General features: G+C 38.7%; 2 protein-coding genes across 5 annotated transcripts; both read right to left on the bottom strand.

Moving 5' to 3' along the window:
* Nucleotides 1-3: 3 nt before the first annotated feature.
* trir (telomerase RNA component interacting RNase) lies at nt 4-1,718 on the bottom strand. The gene is made up of 3 exons (XM_086170772.1): nt 915-1,718; nt 507-578; nt 4-439 (listed from the first exon to the last, which is right to left on the bottom strand). The coding sequence occupies exons 1-3, from the start codon at nt 1,194-1,196 to the stop codon at nt 332-334; spliced, it is 462 nt and encodes a 153-aa protein (XP_086026898.1). The 5' UTR covers nt 1,197-1,718; the 3' UTR covers nt 4-331.
* Nucleotides 1,719-5,307: 3,589 nt separating this feature from the next.
* On the bottom strand, nt 5,308-19,848 carry hook2 (hook microtubule-tethering protein 2). Of its 4 annotated transcripts, none has more exons than XM_086170723.1 (22): nt 19,628-19,848; nt 17,474-17,556; nt 17,008-17,080; nt 16,823-16,873; nt 16,576-16,708; nt 16,285-16,352; nt 15,956-16,021; nt 15,731-15,811; nt 14,672-14,838; nt 14,215-14,355; nt 13,380-13,581; nt 13,108-13,218; nt 12,334-12,421; nt 11,154-11,220; nt 10,654-10,791; nt 10,204-10,291; nt 8,923-8,957; nt 8,743-8,825; nt 8,554-8,657; nt 8,355-8,462; nt 7,914-7,982; nt 5,308-7,339 (listed from the first exon to the last, which is right to left on the bottom strand). In XM_086170723.1, the coding sequence occupies exons 1-22, from the start codon at nt 19,670-19,672 to the stop codon at nt 7,211-7,213; spliced, it is 2,130 nt and encodes a 709-aa protein (XP_086026849.1). In that variant the 5' UTR covers nt 19,673-19,848; the 3' UTR covers nt 5,308-7,210. The 4 variants fall into 4 exon arrangements, with proteins under 4 accessions (XP_086026849.1, XP_086026848.1, XP_086026846.1 ...); XM_086170722.1 differs by having other exon boundaries at nt 7,914-7,985; nt 19,628-19,847; XM_086170720.1 differs by having other exon boundaries at nt 5,308-7,985.
* Between the last annotated feature and the right edge of the window lie 4,784 nt (nt 19,849-24,632).

The raw sequence follows: 24,632 nt of genomic DNA, 5'->3' as shown, positions 1-24,632 counted from the left end.
ATATACAAGGTCATGTAGGTTTAATTGAAACCTTGATTTGGCCATTTAATCATATTCAATTATCAATAACTCAACATAAACCAGACAGCAATTAAAAAAACAAATCAGCAACCAATAATGTAGGCAAAGTTTCAGACACCTGAAAAAATCTGCAAGGTTCAACAAATAAGACATAATACAAAAAGAAGTTTGTCAAAGCAATTTGCAAAAGGCAATGTGACAGAAATGTTGATCCTGCAGTATGTGTTGGTCGGGATAGGTTGCCCTTTCCCCAGCATCTCCCTGGTGGTTTCCTCTTGCATTGCTGGTTCCATTTTTGCCTTTGGGGAGTTCACTTAACCAGAGGCCTAGTTTTATCGTCGTCCCCACACTGGTGTGCTTTGTACTTTTTGACTTCAGCCATGTACTTTGACCAAGCATCACTCTTGCCTGGCTCAGCCTGGAAAACAGGAGTCAGCTCAATAATGGGTAAGACTGCAATTCCATAACCATCACTTCCTACTTACTTCTGTGTCCTGTTTCTGCTTCTTAGCAACCATGCCAGTCTTAAGGAACACACCGCCTCTGCGTTTCCCCACCTGGGTTAGGGGATAGAAGACTGAAACCGTTATAGGAGCCCTTGCAGATGGATTGTCAATGAAGGAGTTAACACCAGAGCAGAGGGCCTACATTAAGTCTCGTGTTGATTCACCACCTGGGAAACCATCTGTGAGGGGCATCCCTAATCGGCACTCATCTACATTTGGTTACATAATGCAAGTATCATACAGATTTTACCATGCTAGTGGCAATAAAATTGTGTAAAGTGGGGCATTTATCCAGGATGTTATAGCTCAAGGGCCAATTTGATTAGCCTGTTAGTATTTTGTCAATTTGAATGTGCTATCTAGTCTTACAACTGCCAAACCCCTTACAAAGCTCGTCACGGGAAGGGACCTCTTTTCCACTGATGTCTGTCCTTGCCCTGTGGCTCTCGCATCTCCACCTGTTTCTTGCGCCTTTTTCCTCATCTCCTCCTCCATCTTCTTCTTAAACATCTCCATGAAGCTACCGTCGTTAGCGAAAGCGTTACCGGCGGACGCCAGGCCTTGGCTTGGTACCGGTGCGAGGCTGGCGGACGGTGTCGTTGGGCTGCCACCGCGAGAGTCACCGTTGCCACTCATGTGAACTTTGTTGTGTGTGCGCTTTGAATCCATGGCTGTCGCGCGTAATGTTCACGCAGTAAAAGCAATATAGCGCAAAACGGTCCCCTAAAATGATTTGTTGTGGAGATGGTGTCGACGGTTTGAGCCACACGCTGGGAAGCAGGCTGGAACCTCCGAATTAGCCGGACAGAAGCCCCGCTAGCTCCAGGAAAGTCGTGAGTCTTCAATACCAATACGTAATGAAAATTACATATCACATAATTTGAATCCTTCTGAGCATATTGACCGGTAAACAAACAAAAGAAGGCGCTGGTTTGGTTTGCTAACAGGGCTAAGTCCGGAGCTTCTTTGAACCTTTACGGATAAAAAAAGCGAACAGGTACGCCGATTTCCGCCTCAGAATCCCTCAAAATACGTATTGCAACGTTTTGACGCGGCAAATATTAAACATCAGTGTTCGGGGGAAAAAAGATAACTGTCGATTTTACCGACGCTTTCGATACTTTTTGGTTATCTCCTGCTAGCTTCAGCCATGTTTAATTCTCCCTGATGACGTCAGATCGAGGGCGAGTCGCATTCTCAGAGGATGTGAAGCACGCTCTTTAACCCTTATGTCCTGTTCCGGTCAAATGCTATCAATTTAGAAGTTTACTGTCAAAATTGTGGTTCATTTCATCAGACAGACCCAAGATTCCATAGATTGGAATACACAAAATAAGTAAATAAATTAGTGGATTATTTTTTTATCCAATGCTGTCTGTTGCTGGAGCTTTTCACTTTTTCATACTCTTCCTCGTTATCAGAAAATAATTTGAATGACTGCGAATACTGTAGTTTTTTTATTCTAGCTCAAGGACATCTTCTACGACTTCATTTATCATTAACACACACATGCCCAGGGTCCCCTGGCAAACGCTATGGTAGCATTTTTTACAGTCTCATCCACAGGAACAACACAGTTTACGGTCTCATCCACAGGAACAACACAGTTGTTCTCACAGTGGAACTTTTCTAGTGGCTTTGGTATAGAATGCTTGCTCGAGGCCTTGCTACACCTATCAGAATATTCATGGACTGCCTGCTTGACTGTTTACCTGCCAGGTCACTGCTTTCTCGACTTGTACCTTTTCAACTTCACTTACTTTCATTCAAATTCTTTATTGTGCATATTTATTTATTAATTTATGTCCTTACTAAATCATCTGTCTTCTCCATGTCAATGGTCCCCAACCTGCGGTCCACAAAGAAAATCTTTCTGGGTACAAATCATAGTTTTTTTCATTAGACCGTCCGGATCGCGTTTTGAAAAACGCTGTTTCGGCCTTCGCCTTACTGCTCCACGTAATATTGTCATTGCCTAATGCCAACTGTAATCATTGTATGCAGATTGAATACTGTGAACTGACAATTGTTTTTAATATTTTAACCCCTGCGCCTCTAACCGGTCCGTGGAAACATTTTCATGCATAAAACTAGTCCCTGGTACAAAAAAAGGTAGGGGGGCGCTGCTTTATGTGACTAACACCTTGCCATACTATCTGGCAGTCACTGCGGACAGCTGAGTAATAATTTAATTGTACAGGGGTGTTTCCTTACTGTGCATATGACAAACATTTCACATCACTGCTTATATTGTGTGGACGGCCAATATACCGCGAAGCAGAGGAACAGGAAGCGGGATTCAGGACGTAGCCCTGTATATGATTTTCAGACCGAGAAACCCTGACGCTGAACTCCTGAGAAGTCATCGTAGACTCCGCCTCCTGTCGTACACGTCATATGCGCTGAGGATTGTGGGAATGTGACAGAAATAACGCAGCAAAATCGCTGTGCCACTGTGAGACAGATAATGTCTAACTTTGATTTACTAAAGGAGAATACTTTTGAAGCAGTTCGCTGTTCGTTACAATTCTTGCACGAGCTTTTTTATTAATATTAAAAATTTGAAAAGTTTGGTACGACTGGTGTTGCTCGTCAAGGTGCACAGGGCCGATTAACTCCCTGTCCCCGGGGTGAACACTAGCTATAAACCCTTCTTGGCTTCAGCGCCTTTATCTAGAAGTATTGTGATCTCTTGCGACAGAGGCTCTTCTCTGTAGACAGCATTCGGGCTACCACTTTCCGAGTGTAATTAGCTATTTGCGTGTCTCTTTGTGACATACAACATTGTCTTAATAGATTTCGAACCTTTTCACCGCCTCGACAAGCGGATCCTCGAATCAGACAATACTTATGCAACCTAGAATTGCGACTCTCGTTTTTCCGCATTTACCCCGCCTACTTGAAATTCAATTTATTCTCGTATACGACGTGAGGAAAAATCAAGTTCTGGTCACACGACGTGATGAGAACAAGCAACTTTTCGTCGTTTTGACCTGTCACCCCAGGGAAAGAAAAAAAAAAATTCTGTTCCTATGTACAGTCCATTATTATGCTCAAGTTTTTGCTTCTGGTCACACTGGTGAGGTGGAGAGAGGCCAGGGCAGACAGTTAGGAAGGATTAGGAGTCAAGCTGAAGCCAAAACCTAAGTATTCTGGGGAATATTTCCTTTGTAGACAAATAAAACCTTTCAGGTCACATCTGAGGGAGTAAAATGGTCATATGTCTGTTCATTTTGAATGGTTTTAAAACAGGGGTGAGCAAACTACAGCCTGTGGGCCACATTCGGCATGTTGATCTTTTTAATCCGGCCTGCCAACGAGTGTTACAGAATTCATACTTGATACAAATGATCAAATGATTGGATCAATGAATGTGGGAGCTCAAACAAGAGATGCTTTAATATGTTAAGCGACTTGAGAACGCTTGAGGATTTGTGATTGGATTTGTGATTAAGCCTTTGCTGTGGACATACTGACACACATGAATGAGCTGGACATGAAGCTATAAGGGAGAACCGGTTTGTGCATGAAATGCAAGCAAACGTCAGAGCCTTCAAAACCAAGCTGGTTTTATTTTCAAAGCAAAAAAAATGTCAGACTCGTCTGAAATTTGTCTGAACATTGCCTGATATGTACTGTTAACAATTGCGTTTTTTTAAATGTACCGTATCTTGCGCAGACCCAGCCTGTCTGTCAAATTTCAAAAGTCTATGCGGCCCCTGAGCCAAAAAATTTGCCCACCCCTGGTCTAGGGTGTACCCCGCCTCTCACCAATGAGAGCTGGGATAGGTTTCAGCACCCCTGCGACCCCAAGTGCAGAATGCATAGATGCTGAATGATTTATTTCAAAACAAATGTCTTTTGTAACCTCAGCCCAACCTAACTTGGGATAACCATATATGTTGTTTCATCTGATTATTTTCATTCTTTTACTTTCTACCTCTTATCCCAGTTAGGGTCACAGGTGATGCTGGAGCCCATCCCAGCTGCCACTGGGCAAGACATGGGGTACACCCTGAACTGGTTGCCAGTCAAACACAGGGCCATGTAAACTGACGGACAACCATTCAAGCCATCATTTATACATTATTTTCAGTTAACCTGCTGCATGTTTTTGGACTGTGGGAGGAAAATGGAGAATCCAGAAGGAACCCATACAGACACGGGGAGAGCATACAAACTCCACACAGAAAGGTCCACTGTCCTGAAACAGGATCATTCATGTGGTGAGGCAGAAGCGTGCTGCCCCCGATTATCTCTTTTATACCAAATTTATGATCAATTTTGGTTTTTAGAACTCGGAAGATGTATAAACTCATATCAATGATGCATACAGGCCATTAAAAAAGTTAATCAAAATTTGTAATGTTCATGAGAACTGAAGTTGACACAACAATCTAATACAAAAAATGGTAGTAAAATATAAAGGACAACATGGTTAAAATAATCCAGGATGTATCAGAATAAAAAAAGATACTAAAAAGTTTTATAGTTTATGGACCTTCTAGAATTTTGTGAGGATCTGATTTTGTTGCAGTGTTAAGAGATGTCTATCTATACATGAAAACAGACATTTCCATTACTGAGTGCAAAAACTGCTAAACAACTGAGATATTAGTATTAGTAGTAAATCACAGTATTGTTATAGCTCAGTACCAGGTTTTAATGGCTGATTCAAGTCAGCTACTAAGAGTTAAATCCAATGGCAAGTGAATTTATTAGGATGACACGGTCAGTGGAGGCAGTGAGTTTTTTAGACTTAGACTACACACCTGACACGTTTATGATGAGAACCCATTTATTTGCAGGGCAAAAGCAGAAGCAGCCGCACACAAGATCTTGAACATGCCCCTGAGCCCTGTGTGAAGTACAGTGCCTAATCCACCAAAAATCAAAACCAAATAAAAGGACTAACAAACAGGTGAACCCTGTTTAACCCACATAAATGAGCAACAAACACCATAAATAAGGACTCGAATAATGTACTGGGACTGTAAATATGTGTGCATTGCAGGATTTTAAATCTCCACAAATTAAAGCACAAATATTCACAGGGATGTATGTCAAATCACAAAGCTCTGCTCTGTACCCTTAGGTATTGTTTTTTTGTATTATCTATGGGGTAATTAATAATGGAATTACATTTTGTATCTTTATTTTCCAATTAAAGGTATAGGTGTTTAAGGTTTCAGTTTCTGTCACATTTTTAACTGCACACCTAATCACAAAACCACAATCTTGCCAATTCTCTGTAAAAAAATGAAAGTAATTTTGTGAATTAAATTGAATTTATAAGCAATCCGAAATATTCAAAATACATTTGCAAATTGCTAGGTTTTCTCCAGATATGTTGCTTGCTATTCTCACAGGTGGGATTTCACCATAAGATTGATTATGAGGGTATGTTACAACCTTTCTCATTAAGTCCCACCCAGAACATTGAGTGCAAAGAAAGCAAAAGCAGGTACCTGCAACTGCTTTTAATTGCAAATAGGTGTTTTGGATTTGCAAAGAAAAGGTTTGGTTTCAAAATTAAAAACAGACAAATTGATACTTATTTTGTCTAACACACTATACTTTTGATAAAAGGTGACTACCAATAGCTACCTAAAATTCACATTTGTCTGGGGTCTAAAGTGTCAATTATATTTCTATCCTCTAGGATGTGAATGCTAAAATCATCCTACTGTTTCAGTAAAGAAAAAAGAAAGTCAAGTAATGATAAAGAGGCAACTTTTGAAGAAAGAAAAATCACATGGAGATGTCACATAATTGATGGACAGATTTTGTAATGCCAAAAATCCAAATCTTCCAAACATTATCAGCAAAGAGTGATTTATGTATTTTGCAAGGCACTAGATAAGCCCACTTTACAGAACTAAATGCTTTGGTGTTTTGCGAGAACAGAAAAAAATTCAGGTGATAAAGGAAAAAAAAAAGTTGTATTATGTTTGCATGCTCTTGACATCTTTTAGGCCCCTTAAGGAAAACAAAAAGCAAAAAAAAAAAAAAAAAGGAAGTTCTCTCAAAAGTGGATACTGGCTTGTGCCAAATGTATACTGGAAAGAGCTCCATTACCTTCATAACATTCTGAGCAGGATAAGATGCATTGGTAATGAATGAGTGAATTACGAACTCAACTCTCAAATTCAAAATTTGCCAACAAACCAGTGTAATACGATTTGTTTAGTTCTAGTACTGGGAGGACACCTCAATCACCACCTCAGGGTGTGTCACATGTTCGTTGTTGAAAACATAACGTGAAACTGAAGAAGCCTAGAAGGACATCAAAGTTCTTCTTTGTATCTCATATTTGAACTGTAAAAACCCATGTCAAAAGTATTTCATTGTGCCTTATTGTAAAACAAATATTTAAAAAAGACAAAAGTGAGGTCAATAGGTCAAAACGAGCAAAGAAAAGTAAGTCACCTTTAAAGTGAAAACAAATTCTTTTGCAGCACAAGAATAACAATTTCTACAGGACTGGGTAGGGTTCAACCCAGTCTTCACTATGGAGCTCCAGAGGAAAATTGCCACTTTGTTGATTGCAGATTGCAGTGGGAATCAATGGCTTGAGGTTGAGAGATGCAGCTGTCCAGTAGTAATGTGGAGAGAGATTGAAGTGAACAGAAAAGTTACTACAATATCCTTTCATTCATTCTCTGCAAATGTTTTTAGCAGTGTTATCTCGGATGGAGTCGCACAACACCTCTCCTGGCATTGGTGGACTGCCTCTGCTGTGCAAGGAAGGACATGGCCTGGTTGGAGGGACCAAGCCACTCACCTGACACTTTCTGATGCAATGGCATTCCCTAAGATAAATATAAAGAACAATGACAAGAACAACAAAAATAATAATTTTTCAAAATGTTCTCCCTGGTGATATCATCAATAGATATCTTTCTTTTCACTAACTTGACTCATTGTATGTCCCTCTGTGCCTGCTGAATCTGTGAGGAGTTCTGAAAATAAACTAAAGGACTTAAAAATTCAAACATCTGTTAATCCCCATCATCACAATGCCACTAGCATAAGAAAGAATCTTTCACTTTTGTATGTTATGCTGCTCCTTCCCAATAATTTCCCAATCCTGGAATCAATAAAGTACCTCTTATCTTATTTTAATTTAAATCTAAAACCACTACATAGCATGTTATCCCCAGTAAAAAAAAACTTAATGTCAGTGAAATCAGTGGTTAGATGCTTTGGTCAAATTATTATTGCAATTCTGCAAAATAACCAAAAAGACAGCCTCTGGTGTCTTAACTGAATTGCATGTAATGGAAACACAAGTCTAGAGTGAAATTGTTCAAGACATGCCACTTTTTTTGAAAATAGCTTACAGAGGGAGGTAAAGTATGGATGTGTTTTCTCACATTCACTTACCATGTTGTACCAGGCACTAATGATGAGTTTCACCTCCTGATCATGTCTGGCCCTGCTCTTTTCAAAGTCCTTCTTCAGATGAAAAAGAAATGACTTTTTAAATTCTGCTGGCTTGTAAAGCACTGGGACCAAAATATATTCATGATCTGCATTTACTCTGTAAGCTGGGTACTGGGCTTTGATTTAAGTGCAAAAACATGAAGAAGGCTGGTATTTATTAAAAAAAAATCTAGCCTCTACATAGTCAGTTTTCAATCTCTTTGCAGAGAGCAGAGGGGTCCAAGATGCAGACATTTCAATTTGATACTCCTCTAAAGGCAATTGAATTCATTGTGTCTCTTCTTTCAAAGAAACTTGATTTTTATTTTTGTAAATGTTAGGACATTTTATAATGTCCTAATCTTATTATGAAAATTTTCACTTTAAATTGAAGAGTTGTACCTCCAAGTGCTGGATTTTCTTCTCTTTCTCAGTCAACTGGTTCTTTAAGGCCTGAATATCAGGGGTAAATGTCATTGGGTGCTGCTTAGGATCCATGGTTTTGATCACCTGTGTGCACACATGTAAACAAATACACACACCCACTTATTCCAGATGCATTAATGTGTTGATCTTAAGACCAAGTTTTCTAGAGGCTGACCATTCTTGCCCTCTCCATATAGCGCTTGTATCTCTCCTCCATCTGCTTCATGTCTTCATCCTTCTTCTGCACAATCCTCTGGAGTTCATCTACCTTCTTTGCCACTAGCAAAAGAGGAGGGGGGGTTATTGTCATAGAGAAAAGAGCGGAAAATTTAAGGAAAAAAGGAATTTTCAAAGCATCACTGACTGTTGTTATCTACATTGGGCTCCAGGAAATCAATGACCTCTCTTTTCTTTTGGAGATCTGAGTGAGCTTCATGGAGCTTCTCCCTGTAAATGAATTACATATCACAACAAATGTGAAGGAATATTCTTTTTCTCAAGACCATTCATGAATTAATCAAGCAAGTTGTACTCAAGAACTTACAGATGCTCCTCTAGCTTCTTCTTCAGTAATGAGGACTTTAATAAGGAGAAGTATAAATAAATCAAGGTTAACATGCATGTTTTTATAAATAACACCAACACTAAGGAGTTGATACTGTAAAAATCAAACATTAGAGATAGTCATGGGCCATTTGGAGAAAGGGTGGGCCATACTTACTATAGCCTGATTTTGGCAGAGTTGTTTGAAAAGGGCAGTCAGAAAAAGACACAAACATGGGCAAGAGTTAGCACTGAATTGCCACAGCAAGCATGGGTTAAAAAACAACATGAATGAACATGGAAGAAAAACAGTTCAACAAAACTTTAATTGTGTAAATAAAAAAACTGTGCATATATATTTTTTAATTTAATCCTAAATCTGCATCAAATACGTATGCAAAAACTGTTGAAAGCAGTTCTGTTGAGATTATTAACGCTTTTTTTCCGTACATCTAAGTAAATTGTGTTTGAGGGTGCCTTCACACATAATTATTTCAAATTTTAACAACTTGTAGAGGAATCCTCTTGAATAGTTAAAAAAAAAAGATGCCACTTGAAAATTAGAGCATCCACTGCAAACTTCACAAAGACCCCGGCCCCTCTTCAGCTGGACAATGTCTAAAAATGTAGTCTAACCAGCAAGTTCCCTTGTACTGTGTGCATGTATTTACTGATCAGTTTATTGTGCAACTGAAACAAAACATGTGCTGCTGAGGAAACTTCATTTGTACACATCACACTTACAATGTGCAATAACTGTGCTGAAAAATGCCTGGAGAAACAACAATAACAGGAATTCAGAGTCCAGTTGCTGCAAACACTGCATTCTATGCAGTGTACTGATAATGTCATGCTTCCTGTTGCTCTGTCAAATCCTTCCTTCCATGTCTACCATAGACTACGTCACCATGAGCAACAAATCTATCAGGGGCAAAATCAGTCAATTGCCAGGCCTGACTTTTCATGTATATAACTCAACAGCAATTATATCTCCAAGAAGCCTTAGAACAGTCAACTCAAAAATGAGATCAATAGATAAGATGGATTGTTTGATAAACTCATAATCAGCTAAGAAACTATGGGGACACTAATAGACCTCCACACACATTTTGATATTTTTGGATTGTGACAAAACATGAGTAACATATATAATTGTTCAACCCCTTTTGCATGCTGAATACTTGCACAAGATCCTATCAAATTTTGAATCTCAAAACAACCAGTTGTAATACAAGGGAGAAAAAATTGAACTGAAGAAATGAAGGCTCTATCTGACACTCACATCTTCAGTCTTGCTGTTCTCCTTGTGGAGTGCTTTTTGAAGTTCCTCCACCTGGGACCGAAGCTCAGAGATCTGATGCTGATTCAACCTTGGAGACAGAAGCGCAAGGGAAAAGGTTATGAGCAGGAAGAGGTACATTGTGGCAAGTATCATAAATAAAAAGGCAGACAGAAGGTGGAAGGAGTTGACCCACCCGTTTGTGCATATGTGCGTCAAATGCTTTGACCCACACACAGTTCTGATCAGTCCTCTGCTCCAGCTCATAGAGCTTGGTTTATACTACAGTTAAGAGGGTTAGTTTGTAGGTAGCACTCTATTTTTCCAAACAAGTATCTCAATGCCAAGTCAGACACAATATGGTTGTCTTGATTTTGAAAAAAACTCTTGTATTTATGCTGCGGACTGTGGTGGGGGCTGAAACTCTCACAAAACCAACACTGGCGCACTCACCTGTTCTGGGTTTCAAGGACATTCTTGCTGCGCTGTGCTTCCTCCAGCTCAGTTTGCACCTCCACAAGCTTGTGAAGATGAGTCTCCTCCTGGACACACAACATCTTGTTTTCACTCTGTAATCTCACCACCATGTCCCTTCCAAAGAAACAGGAGGACAAGAGGAGTGGGACAGAAGATGGAGCAACCATAAAAAAAAAAAAGTAGATTTAATTAGTCAGAGATAATCAGAAGTATAAGAAACTCTAATGTAGGGACAGTGAATTTTATACGGACACACAAAGCACAGTTGTGCAAGTCCTGCCATGTATGTTTAAGACAGATTTAGCAGGTCTAATTAGTGTATGTCCAGTTGAAGAAAAATTCAGGACACAGATCGATAGGTTGATGGTATTGAAACCAAAGCAACTTTGTGTCAAGGATAAAATGAAGAATCAAATTTGTTCGGACAAAGTTTAGTACTGTGCCATATAAAACCCACATTAGCTATTAATACATACTTCATTTCAGTAGGCATCATCTCCACAGCAAGGTTTCCTACTGTGTTACCACTGTCACACATGCTTCCTACAAAGAGGAAAGATCAGTTTTAACTGGAATCTTAATAGCTTACACAAATGGTTTGCTGAAAAGAAAACATATGGCGACATTTAATGCATGTGGCTCTGTTTAACTTTTGAGTTCTATAGCTGTGAAATTAAGGTTTATTGAAGCCTGTCTGTGGTGGTCACGGTCAATTCTTTGTCAAAACCGTCCTAGTAGCAACTGGACTAGATTTTCTTCCCTAGAGGATGTTTCAGTTCTCATCAAAGAGGCTTCTTTAGTCTAGATGGACTTTAGGGAGTCTTCAAGGGAAGAAAATCAAGTACAACTGCTTCGAGGGGTAGATCTTGACAAAGATTATATTGAATCTTTTTCCTTTGTTCTCATATATTCAAAGATTTAAGATTCAAAGCATTTATTGTCACATATACAGGGTAGAAATGAGTTTCCCTGTACAGTGAAATTCCTACTTTGCTGTCTGCAGTGCACTGGGATATATGCTGGTAGAAGAGAGTGAGCATTGTTATAAATATGAATGTGATCATTGCAATAGAACAGTGAGTACAGTGCAATAAAACATTTGAGTGCAGCTCGGTATGCAATGCACAAAGTGCAGGTGCAAGGATGAGTGCAATAGGAGTGCAAATTAAGTGGCAGTAGACTTTACATGTGCAGGAAGAAGAATGACTATTAGTTGTTGGGTTAGGGTGTCTAACATATAAGTGTCTGACATACACTTTATTGTATAGTTTCATATCTAGTCTAAAATCAACATTGAAGACCAACTATATTACATGCACCAAAAAACACCAATTACTCTTGGAGACACCTTTATATCAAGAAATTCTCTAAAGGATGGGGGTCAAAAAGAAAGTGTAATCAACACATAAAAAGAGATCATTCCCCACCCATTAGGATGTTCGGAGGCTCATTAGCCTGAGAGATACAGGCTATTAACTTCATAATTAGGTAAAATTAACAATAGTATGATTAAAATTGTATTGGAACCTTCACATGGGACTAGGGAAAGCCTTTCATTCTTCATCTATTTTTACTTGGTATACATCTAGAAGAAGTTAAGATCCCTTGACTAACTAATGCAACGGTAGACTGAATGTACTGGTAAATGAAACTTACCAGCTCCACTGAAGCACTGCTGTTGTACTTGTGCACATCTAAGCTCATCATTTGTTTCTCGAAGTATGTCTCTCTCTGAAATGAGACACTGGAAAAAAGCACAATGCAATTTCAAGTTTTTTGTAGATGCTGCACTTCAATTGACTAGTGTGATTTTGTGGCCCTGTGATCTACTGGCGAATGGTCCCGGGAGCACCATGCCTCTTGCCCAATTATAGCTATGATAGGGACCCCCCCCACCCCCTCCTTTAAGATTTCAAAATGCATTAACATAAATGAAAACAAATTACTCACCCATGTTATAACAATAATAAAGTTAGACTTACTGTATATACCACCCTGAAACAGTTTTTGAGTTAGTGATGAAATAAATCATTAAAATTTTTCGACATGAATCACTAGAGTTTAATTCATAAAGTTGAGGCTCCGCAAAATTGGTTGAAGAAATAATTACAAAAAAAGTTCCAGCAATGGCAAATAATTAGCTCTGGGAGATTACTAAGTACTCCCGAAAGCACTAAGCGTACTGATTAAGTTACTTCCTCAGTTTAACTACTAAACTTCTTTTATAGACTTACGGGCCACACCAGTTCAATTGCTTGTTGATGCCAATAGCTACGACCTTATAAAAAGGTCATAGCTAAATATCAAACACATCAATGATTCAAATAATGATGGTCTAACATGATAACTAGTTCCTGAAAATGATTTTGTGAGACTGTAATAAAACAGCTATCAACCATAAAAATTACTCCATATAGTTCGACAACTCACTTCTTTCTCTTTCAGTAGGGCTTCGTACTTGTCGTGAAGATAATTGTACTCAAACTGCCACTTCTCAGCTTTCATTGCCTCAGCTGTGTGTTTGGTGTGAAGCTCATTGGCCTACAAGTCATATAAAATAGTAAGTCCTCCTTTTCTCAAAAGTGCATCATAAAAAATTACAGGGGTTTTAAACAGCATGCATGAGCCAGACTGTCAAATACCACTTAGATGTGGACAGATACAAGTACCACACAGCCTCCTCCTCCCAGTCCAGTGCTTGCCTTTCTCTTGTAGGTGTCCAGCTGACCACAGACAGCATTGGCCCTGCGGAGCTCCTCCTCCAACTCACAAGTGCGTTGCATGTAGACAGTGTTGCGCTCCTCCAGGAGGCGCACTTGTCTGCGCAGATCTCCCAGGTCCTCCATTTTCCTCTTGTATGTCTCCAACAGTGCTTCTAAGTGGTTGACCCGGTCAGATGAGTGCCTTAATAAGAAGCAGAGTTAGGAATGTACAGAGTATTGACACAAGAACATGGGTTTTGTTAAATGAAATACATGACTAAAGATGTATGTTGCATTGAAGAATAGTGTGAGGAACATAGATTAACAAGTGATTACCTCTGCCATAAGCCTTTGTTTAAGATTCTACATGAAAAACAATGTTCCAGTTGGGGATACATTTTTCACGCTATCATGATAATATTAACAATATTTCAGTATTACCTACAGTGCTTATTTGCAAGTTTCAGAACGGGTTTATGTGATCCCAACTGTCATTTGTAGTTGAGTGGGTGGATATACTATGATCTAGATGCATGTCAATCACTGTATAACATATACCCATTCACTCTCTTATTCAAACTTATGAGCAATTTAGAGTCATCAGACTGAAGGAAGAAGCCAGAGATTACAATCAGGCAAGTGGAGATCATGCAAACCCCTCATGAAAAGACCTCAGTTGGTCACAGTGCTCGCACTGGTAACCTTCTTGCAATGAAAGTACTAACCAATGCCCTTCTCTATTGATACAATAATCTTGATGCCACTTTTTCCCCCATTCACAATAAAGAATATCCCAGCCTTGTCTGTTTCTTTCAAGAGTAAATTGAAGGCTCACCGGAGAATATCCATCTCGTCTTTTAGGGCCTGAGCTTCCTGGGCAAGACTTGTCAAGTCCTCATTACGTTGCTGTAGGTTAGCCAGCTCACGCTCTAGTATCTCTCCTTTGCTGCACATATCATCTCTTATGATCTCTAATCTGAGAAATAAATTATACAAATCATGTTCATGACAGCTATGATTCACAGTATAGCATAGATATATTTAGATAACATATCATGACAATAAAATGATCTGTAATTATGCATATTGAGTCACACATGGCAAATTTGTTGAATACACTGACTTTAGAAAATAGAACTGTATATAAAAGGTCAATATAACTATTATGCACATGCCTTATAAATGTTTGCCGTTATTTTAATTCTGCAGTTTTCTGAGTATTGCATACAAATCCAGGAACATTTTATTAGAGAATCTTAATAAAATGTGTGTGTGTGTTAAACCAATTGTACCTATAGTTCTCCTCCTGGAGCTGCTCCATCTGACTCTGTAGCAGCAACAGCTTTTTACTGGTAATGGCAGTGGTGGAGACATCAAGAGAGTCACAATGGTTCAGCTTCTCCTTCAGGGAACTTGCCTCTGCTTGCAAGGCCAACTTGTCCTCCATAGCAACCGACAACTGTGGCAAAAGAGTCAGAACTTGAAGAAACAAAAAAAAAAAAAAAACAGTTCTGCTATATAAGCGTTCCTACATAAAACTGACAGCTTTTTTCCCCTCTGCTCAAGAACATGAATGAAAAGGATAGGAAACGCCTGCTTTTAAAGTACATCTGTACCAGTGAACATGTGCTCATCCCATTTATACATGCTCCATCATCTAAAATTAGTCAGTCAGCTGGTGAGAAATAGTCAGGGTCCCCTGGAACATTCTCAATAGTGAAATTGTTAGTATTAGCCTTTGGGTAATCTCCAAGATACACATAGAAGAATATGCATACTTTAACACTGACATTGCTCAACACTAAGGCGCAACACATTCGTGAGACTGAAAGCAGGACAACACATTGGAGTTTGTTTGTCAAACATTTTTTTAGAGAAGGACAACATGACAAGTTGGGGATCCTACGCCACAAAGCAAAGAGTATAATTATCTGTTGGTAAACCTAGCTTCATGAAACTCCAAGCTGAACTTTAAGGAAAGATTGTATGCTTTTGTACAGGAACATGTGGGCTCAGTAGGTAAACAGGTGAGCTGGAAATTGTGCCAAATATGGGTGGCTACCGCTCTATCGTAGGGCATTGTGTCAGCTTAATCATGCTGATGTGCAACTATTGACTTGAAAGTGTCTTTTTTTTATTTTATTTCAGTCTACAAAGCACAAACCAGTCGTGTGCGCATGTATATGCACAGAAAAAACAAGCCTCAGGAGAGCTTGATGGAAAATCCATGTTTCTGAGAATGACACAACATAACTACTACTGTGTGATAACAAGTATCAAACAGACGCGCTATTTCAATTTCAAGAGTACTATTTGATGGAGACTACATCAAATCTATCTGGTGAACCAACCTGATGTTCCAAATGTTGACAGTGCTGCCTTAGGTCTTCCTTCTCATACACCTCTTCACTTAGAAAGTAATATTTTCTGGACTTCACACACAGAACAAAAGTCAAAATAGAGATGTTCCATTTTGGAGTTACCATTGGTGAAAGGGTCAAACACAATTTATGTAACTAGTTGGCTGAATCAAAATAAAGAATACAGAGTGAGAATGTAAATGTTGCAAGCCTCACCTGAAAGTCAAAGTCTTCATAGGTAACAGGGCTGCCTTGTTCAAATGAAGTTTCTTTTGATAAAATCTAAACCAATAATAGCAAAAAGAAAAACAAGAATCGTAAAGATTGATTTTGCAAATAGTTAACATTAGTTGTAAATCCAAAACAACAAATGCCAATTTGTTGACAGTCTAATTTGTGATTCTCAAATACCTTTTTCATGAAAGAAACAGTCTTGTTTAACTTTTTCTCATTATTATTTACAATCATTTAATTGTGAACTGTGAGTAAGAGAGGGAACTTGCCAAAAGAAGACATAAACAAAAGGTTAATCAAGATCAATGTACCTCCTGAATGGCTGTCATGACAACATGCTGGACAGATTCCTCAAGTGTCATTATCCGCTGTATTTGTTCTTTTTTAAAACAACACAAAAGAGGAATTGGAATTGCAGCCAAACAGATAAACACAATTAACAAATGAACACAAAAATTCCACAATCTTAACAACTTAATCATTTTATCTAGTGACGATCTGGTTATACGTATTGTTAAACAATAATTGTAGAAAATATCAAGGTTTAGCCAAATCACACAGAGGACTGCTTTGTCTAATTCAGACACAGAGAAATGCTCTACCTTGTTTCTTTTCACAGCTGACAGCACACCCCAGTACTAGCTGTAGCATCTTGCCCAGTTCGGTGATATCGTCCATCTCTCCTATGAGGTTCACATCTGGCAGATGTTCATCGGGGATCCTGTGAACCAGTACCTGTTTGCAGAGTTTAAAATTACATTGTACCTGACAGAAGCAGACACATTTTCATCCTGTTCAATTCATATGCTGGTTAAGCGTTCATGAGCAGTGACAAGGTTATTGTCTTACATCGTGGTAATAGTCCAGCATGGTCTTAAGAATCTTTTTCAAGTTGCTAACCTGAAACAACAACAAAATAAATAAATAATCAAGTGTACAATGTACGGGCTTGAGTAGACAAAAAGTACAGGCTTAAGTAGACAAAAAGCCTTATCATAATGCTCATTCAAAGATGACAGGTATTGTGGCAATACTTTAAGGCGCCAGTTGTCCCCACTCTCCTCCTTGATTCTGCCCAGCCATGTCTCATTAAACCAACAGGGATCTCTGTTGATGAGAAGAAAAAAACTACACTGAGCTAAAATCTCTGGAGAGCAAGATGGACATGATGACGTGGGTTTAAGGGCCTATTGGCCTGGTTCTGTTCTGCTTAAACAATACAAATTCATCAAAATCTTGTCAGATGGATTTTTATTTGTGAAATCTATTAAATAATATCTGTATTCGTGTAAGTATGTTTGTCTGGCTATTCATTTTACCGAAGGGATTTCACACAGCTACAAACCAGGACTAATTGTACCATAACACCCAAAAGGCAATTTTTGCCAGGCATGGGAAAAAGGACATTTACATATAAGAAACATATATTTTAAATATGTCAAAACAATATAATTCTTAAATGCAATTATTTAAAAATGAATAAATAAAATGCATACTCACATTCTGTGAAGAACTTGAGCAATGGCAACGCCACTAGATAGGTCATGTTTGGTTTGGCATGACTGCACCTGGAATGTCTGTAACTGAGAAAGAACACATTAAGAAATATTTAATAAAAATGTTACATTTGCTGTATTTATGCCGAATACCATTTCTATTAACATTGCTCCAGCGCTCACGACAAATGTTTCAGATTAAACACCTTTAAAAATGACAAACATTGTCTCCAACTGATTCATTTGTGGTGGTATGATGTCCTCTGCAGGAGGCATTTGATATGAAATAGCTTTTGACCAACTTCATTAAATATTTGAATAGAACAGACAAATCTAATATTCTTTTTAATTACCCTGGCACAAATGACAAGCACAGGACATTTATGATGAGGCCTATTATGCTCATCTATCTGATGAAACACTTTACCCACAGACAAACACACCTATGTGGACATATTTCTTAGTAAACAATTAGAAAGTCATGTAAGAAACCCAGGCCAAGACCAAAGTACATCTGACCTTGAAGTCAATTTAATGGAATAAACACTGCAATTAAGGTTAGATCAAAGTTCAGTTGTTGAAGGTGTGTTTTTAGCACAGTTGATCGTGACTATTGAATGCTTTGCATCAGCTATGAACGACAAGTACCCACACAGGGAAGCTGAAACTTTGGATGGGACATCTCAACTTTACAGCTCTCCAAATGAAATATGCACAGAGAAGGAAAGGATCTGTGTGCTCTATTGACAATAAAATAAAACATACAGACAAAAGTAGAAAAGAGACAGATTGTAGACAGAGAATATTTGCAGCTATTGAATGTCATGTCAAAGATAATGTAAGTGTCCTTCAAGCAGATCACGTACTTTCAACCAACTCAAGAATATTAAGATCCTAGAATACAAGAGAACACTAATGTGAAAGCAAAGTAGTGGGTAATATTGGTCTTTACTTTTGGAACAGGGAAATGAGACCCTCTGTTCTGGGGGTATGGGCATATACTCATCAGAAAAAATAGAAAGGGAAGCGCACTGCACACCCCTTGGTACATAAACCCAGACTCACGTGCTTCAAATGCCACCAAAATAACAGACCTTAAACTGATCATGAGATTTCACGCCAGTGCCTGAAAACCCAACAAATTTGATTTTTTTTTTTTTTTTTTAAACAATCAATGTTTACTTATGAATATGCTGTGAGTTTGCTCATTGTACATTCCCTGTTGGCACTCAGACCACCCATCAGTATGAGCTACTTTTCACAGGCTACAAAGGTATTAATAAAATTCAGTTAAATTTGGTAGTATTTATAGTGATTGTTGTTTAAAGTAACATGACCATTGACAAGGAATCAAGAGGTAAAATACAAACTGGAAAAGTTTAATGGCTGTCCAAACATACATTTAATTATCGGACCCACTACCAATGGATATTGTATTAGAACAGGACATACGCCTGCCATGGACCAAATGACAAATATTTGCATAATCATATTTTTGGGGAAAATTTAAGGATAAATAAAGAATAGATGACAAATTAAATATTATACTGTGATTATATTTCCCCCGTTGTGTAGGCACACAGTAAAATATTTACATACGTTTATGCCCTTATAACTATGTGGAATTAATGTAATACTAAAATGTAGGCACTTTGTTTTACATCACACTACAGATAACATATTTACAAGTGTTTTGGGTTTAGCTCTTGCACTTGCCACTATGAGGAAAGTACGTAGCAGGTGGATTGCCTTGGGACTCTAAAAGTTACCACGTCGAACAGTGAAACATTTTTGCTTACGTCTCATGGCTTACTAATACGCGCTGCCAGCCCTCCGGTAGGCTAAATTGCTAATGTCGCCGTCTGTCACGAATAATACGTCTATAGTGAGAACATTTCCCAATTCGTTACCTAGAGACTTTACAAAAGGGAATGTGGATAAATCTTATGGAGCGCACATTTAAAAGCTGCTAACTGCTTACGCTGGGTTTTGATTCGTCATTGAAGTATTATTCATTTATGCTTTTAGACTACTTAAGTAGAGTATATCCATTGTCTACGAAGCTACATTTACCCGCTGCCCAAAGTGAGTTTGCCACCGCGTCTAGCCTTTCACCTGTTAGCGGTTAGCCTCGCTACGGAAATTAACTCAAACTTACCCAGGTTAACAGTGAATCACATTGCTCTGCTCTATTTAGGCTCATTATGGGTAGACTGGTGAATTCAATTGCAGTTATCTAGCTAGCATTAAAATTTGCTCTCTGGACTTTCTTCCTCTAAACAAGCTGTTCTCTAGCCACATTCTCCAAGTCAGTCTTCCATAACGTCCCGCTGTTCCCTCTGTCGTCGTATTTCAGCCCGTTTATCCCAGTGAGCTTCCGTATAAAGATGATTCCCATGCAAAGGGATCACTGTAACAGCATTTATAGTCATGGTGAAATAAAAGGTGATATAGCGAAATGTTCATTTCGTTGCTGTTGTCAGTGCCTACCTTTTATACTACATGGGGATGGATACATTTTGTTTGATTGAATTATTATAATTATTATTAGAATTGTAAATTTAAATACAATGGTAATAATAATAATAATAATAATAATAATAATAATAATAATAATAATAATAATTGTTATTATTATCCTCGTTATTATTATTAGTAGTAGCAGTTGTAGGCTCATCATCATCATCAATTTATGAATTCTCTATGCTGCTTATTTTACACACAGGGGTACTGGAGTGAGAAAAGTTCAACAGTTCAGCAGGACTGTGAAACATAAGCCCTTATAGAGCCATGAGCAGTTGCTCTGTCCTTCAGTGTGGAACCTTCAAACCTGCCTGCCTGTCTTTCCATCTGGTTGCCTATCTAACAATGGAACTGTTTTACTTGGATGTATAGATCCAAGCACATGAAAGGCATCATCTGTACATCTAAATACATTTCTTCTATCATTGCAAAAAGCCAACCTGCTATTGCCATCTGTGCCTCCCATTTAAAAACAAGTTGGTTGACAGCTGTAACTCTTGTTATAGACACCTCAAATTCAAACCAATGGATATTTAGCCATTCTTTTGTTTATATGTTTATTGACAAAGTACCAGCATTGAAGTCTGAACAAGTTCTATTTCAAAAGCCATAAAGCAGGCATGCAGCTTTACTGCATTTTGTTTGTTTATGTTATGTCAATATGTCAATTATGTTTTATTATTCAAAGTTCCCTGAAACACCACTGGATGGCTCTGGTTGACAGCTATCTGTATAAAGCAGCTTTCCACACAACTTGAGGAAATTACAGGTGGTTTTAAAATCGATCCAGGATATTGATCCTCTATGTTCTGCAATATAAAGTAAAAAATAATTTTGCCTATTTGTTTATTAAAATTATGCCAATCTTTGCAGTTTTCTAAAAAAAATCTGTTTAATGAAATAATGATGTTTTGCTATTAATTCAACCACACACAAACTGGTTTGGCTTGAGCTCTAATATGGTCAACCCTCTCATTTGCATTTGACCTGTTTAAAATAAATGTTTTAAATGTAGTTGGTTTAAAATGGTCTATTCTTATACATCCTGCAGTGGAGGTCAATAATGCCATCACAAACTGAGGTATGGGTCAAGACAAAATATTGTTTGAGTGGCAGGAAGTGTTGTGGCGGGGAGCCTCTGGCAAGGCATGTGCGTAGGTGGACTATTTTTGGCCATCTCCTCTTCCCCAACTCAGATTCCTCTATTCATCTGTTCTATCTTTCCATATTTCTGAGGTATGTTTTGTTCCTGATAGCAAAAAAGCTGAGGGGGGGGTCCTTTTTTAAGACTGTGGTTTTGGAAAAAAAATGTGATAGTTCCCCTATTTATCTGTTGTTAGCCAAGAATAAATAATGTTTTTATAACTTTGAGAAATTTATCAATTATCTGATTAAATCTTTTTTTTATCATTCAGAGTAAAGCTATATGTTCTATTTAAGAATAAGAATAAGAATAAGAACAACTTTATTAATCCCGAAGGAAATTTGTGCATAGAAACAGACCTATTTTAAGCCTAAAACACTGAAATGGCAATTTATTTATGTCTCTATTACTTGTATTCCATTTGAATTAAAAATATACAATGACATAACCAGCCAAATGATGGCTGTTCTGTAGTGACATATAATGAGATGAGATAATTTTGGTATACATTTGAACCAATGGATAATTTCAAAAATCTCTCAAAATGCACTTTGAAAATGGTCATAAAGTCTTGAGAAAGTTACATAAAACCCATGTAATATTAATGATTAAGCAGGACTAAAACACAGGAACCTTCAAATATACTCTAAGAATGGCAACAATGTGCAACTGTGCCAAAGCATTTGAGGCTGGAATGCTCAAATGCTGGCAGTAGTATATGTCCACTGTTGCCCTCCCAGGTATTATGGGGAGGGAGAAAACATGGTCACCATTGCCTTGTACAAATTTATCACATGTGGTCTGGGCCCAGATTAACTTCAGAAAATAGCTATAGAGGTGTCATACACTGCTGCAGGGAGACAAATTTCAGGAGTACCATGGGTAATTCCCTGAAGCAGTGCTCAACACCACCATACCCAGCCTTACCCAGTGCTGAATAAGAAAACTAAGCTGCCACGTATTTACAGCAATGATGAGTTTAGGAACTGCACTGGTGCTGTATTTCTGATCCAGCCCTTTATGGAGAGCAACTATAATGACATCTTTTCAAAGACGTGCACCACTTAAGATCTTAATCACCACTCTCATGACAACAGCTAAATCTGAGAGGTGCTTTTAAACCCCAGAAAGATGTTGCAAGACAGTTTAAATGCATTGGTCATGCTCTCAATAGAAAATGCACTTGTCAGGGACATGCCGGACTCTAACTATAGAGTCATAGAAAGATTTGCATGCTTAAAGAAGAGATTGGGCAAAAAGTACATATAGAAAATAAACAACTGAATCCCCATATTGGGCTGTGCATTATTTTTATATTAATTACATTTAATATCAGTAAACGAGAAACCACTATGTGTAGTTGTCACAATTCCACAAAATCCCTCTCCAGTTACTCCACGAAATCCCTCTCCAGCCTCACCACAGCAATCATCAATCAGATCCTATTCACCTGTCTCCTAATTGGTCCAATCATCCAATGATCCTCTCCACCTGTGAGGCATTCCCGACCTGAACTGAATTTCAATCAGTAGCCTGGCTATTTAAGTTGAACTGTGTGCCTGTGCCAATAGAAGTCTCCTGAGATTTTTGTAGATTGTTTAAGTTTTTGCACTGTGAATAAAACCTCCTAGAAGTGAATTACCTGCAGCCTTCTCCTGCTGGGCACACAACTGTAGTATTTGTTGCCAATTGTTCAAATAATTAATGGGAGTTTAAAGTCCCTGCCTTTTACCAAGCTCCCTTGATTCTCACATGCACTGAAAACAACATGTGAGAGGTAAGCGTACTGTATCTTTCAAGATGCTGTGATGTATTTTTCTTAGAGTTCAAAATGTCAGTAGAAATAAGACATGATGAATAAAACCATTGTCTGTCTGTTTGTGCATTTAGCCAGTACAGTTGAGCCCCAGTAGTAGGCCATCAAGTGCCTCTTATTTGGGAGAGTCCTTCTGCATGTCTGTCCGATTACGACAAGTCACTTGAAGTGTATAAAGTACACTACTCTGGATAGTAGACTGAACGATTGCCATGTTCATGTAAAGCACACATGTCAAAGTCAAAGGCTGCGGGCCTTGACGAATTGTCTCTGGCCCCTTGGAAGAAATTGATTATTATTAGAACCAGGCCACAGCCGCCCGCTGGTGTTTTGAACCCACCAATACTACGTTCCCCACAGTGCAACGGTAGCCTGTGAACTCACTGCAGTGCAGCAAAGCGGGCTTTGGCTTCATTCTTCATCAGCAGTCAGAGCAAATGTCAAATTTCAACTACCTCCTCCCCAAAAAGGAGTAAACGAAAGGTGGATGCTGAGAACAGGGGGTTTCAAGCCAAGTAAGGGGGCAAAGTACAATGCAACCTCAGGGCAGCACTGGCCCATGTCTCCCTAAGCCTGCCTTGGGGGGGCACGGAGCAGTGTTTCCCTGTGCCGGTCCCAAGCCCGGATAAATGAAGACCAAAGAGAAGATTTATGGACGTAGTGAGAGAGGATATGAAGGTAGTTGGTGTGAGAGAGGAGGATACAGAGAATAGGGTTAGATGGAGAAAGTTGACTCGCTGTGGCGACCCCTGACGGGAAAGGCTGAAAGAAGAAGAAGAGCTAAGTAGAAAATGAACAACATATGAGAAATAAAACAGGTTGGCTTAGAATTGTTAAAGGACAGTTGTTCCTTGAAACATTGCCACTAAATATAGCAAATCACTGGACTGTTCTACATATATATACAACACAGCATATCCTTTTCCCTCTTTTAACAGATGCTAAACGTCCTGTTTTGCTCTCCTGTTTGTCTTTAATGCATGTTTCTACTGTTTCTCTCCTGATTGTATGCTAGGTTGGAAAATAAAGATGGGGAATATTAAGTTGGAAAAACAGACATGGGAAGGATATGCAGCAGGTTTGGGGGGATTAAGGATAGAGAGGGAAATGTATAGACAGCTGCTAGAAGAGTGATGGAATGATGGAGAGTCAGAGGATGCCTAAGGACTGGAGAAGAAGAGTGATATGCCCATTTTTAAGAATAAAGGAGATGCGTAAAGTTGTGATAATAGAGGAGTAAGGTTGAGCCATACAAAGAAGTCAGCATTTGTTAGCAACAGTATGGTGTCATGCCTATACAAATTACAACAGATGCAGTATTTGCCTTAAGACTGCTATCAGAAAAGTACAGAGTAGGTCAGAGGGAGTTTCTCTGTGCCTTTGTTGATCTAGAACAGGGGTGGGCAAATGTTTTGGCTCAGGGGCCGCGACGACTTTTGAAATATGACAGACGGGCCGGGTTTGCATAAGATATGATGCATATACAAAAAAATGCATTCATTAACAGTACATATCAGATTCGTCTGACATTTGCCTGAACATTGTCAATAAAACCAGGATGGTTTTGAAGGCTTGGACATTTGCTTGCATTTCATGCACAAACCAGTTTTTCCCTTGTAGCTTCACATCCAGCTCATTCAAACTACGGCCCGCAGTCCACATCTGGCCCGCCAAAGATTG

This window comes from Fistularia commersonii, chromosome 23 (genome assembly GCF_037954325.1).
Source record: "Fistularia commersonii isolate RoL2024-O1a breed Wild chromosome 23, RoL_Fcom_v1.0, whole genome shotgun sequence".
Lineage (NCBI taxonomy): Eukaryota > Metazoa > Chordata > Actinopteri > Syngnathiformes > Fistulariidae > Fistularia > Fistularia commersonii.
The sequence above is the reverse complement of the archived record's forward strand: the minus strand, read 5'-3'. Positions and strand labels throughout refer to the sequence as shown.

Excerpts from the sequence above, each read along its gene's own strand:
- trir (XM_086170772.1), bottom strand. The coding sequence starts at position 1,196 with ATGGATTCAAAGCGCACACACAACAAAGTTCACATGAGTGGCAACGGT. Across the intron at positions 579-914 it reads CCCTTCCCGTGACGAGCTTT|GTGGGGAAACGCAGAGGCGG; the intron begins GTAAGGGGTTTG and ends CCCCTAACCCAG. Across the intron at positions 440-506 it reads AGCAGAAACAGGACACAGAA|GCTGAGCCAGGCAAGAGTGA; the intron begins GTAAGTAGGAAG and ends CCTGTTTTCCAG.
- hook2 (XM_086170720.1), bottom strand. The coding sequence starts at position 19,672 with ATGAGCCTAAATAGAGCAGAGCAATGTGATTCACTGTTAACCTGG. Across the intron at positions 16,022-16,284 it reads TCATGACAGCCATTCAGGAG|ATTTTATCAAAAGAAACTTC; the intron begins GTACATTGATCT and ends TTATTGGTTTAG. Across the intron at positions 8,958-10,203 it reads AGAACAGCAAGACTGAAGAT|TCCTCATTACTGAAGAAGAA; the intron begins GTGAGTGTCAGA and ends TCCTTATTAAAG.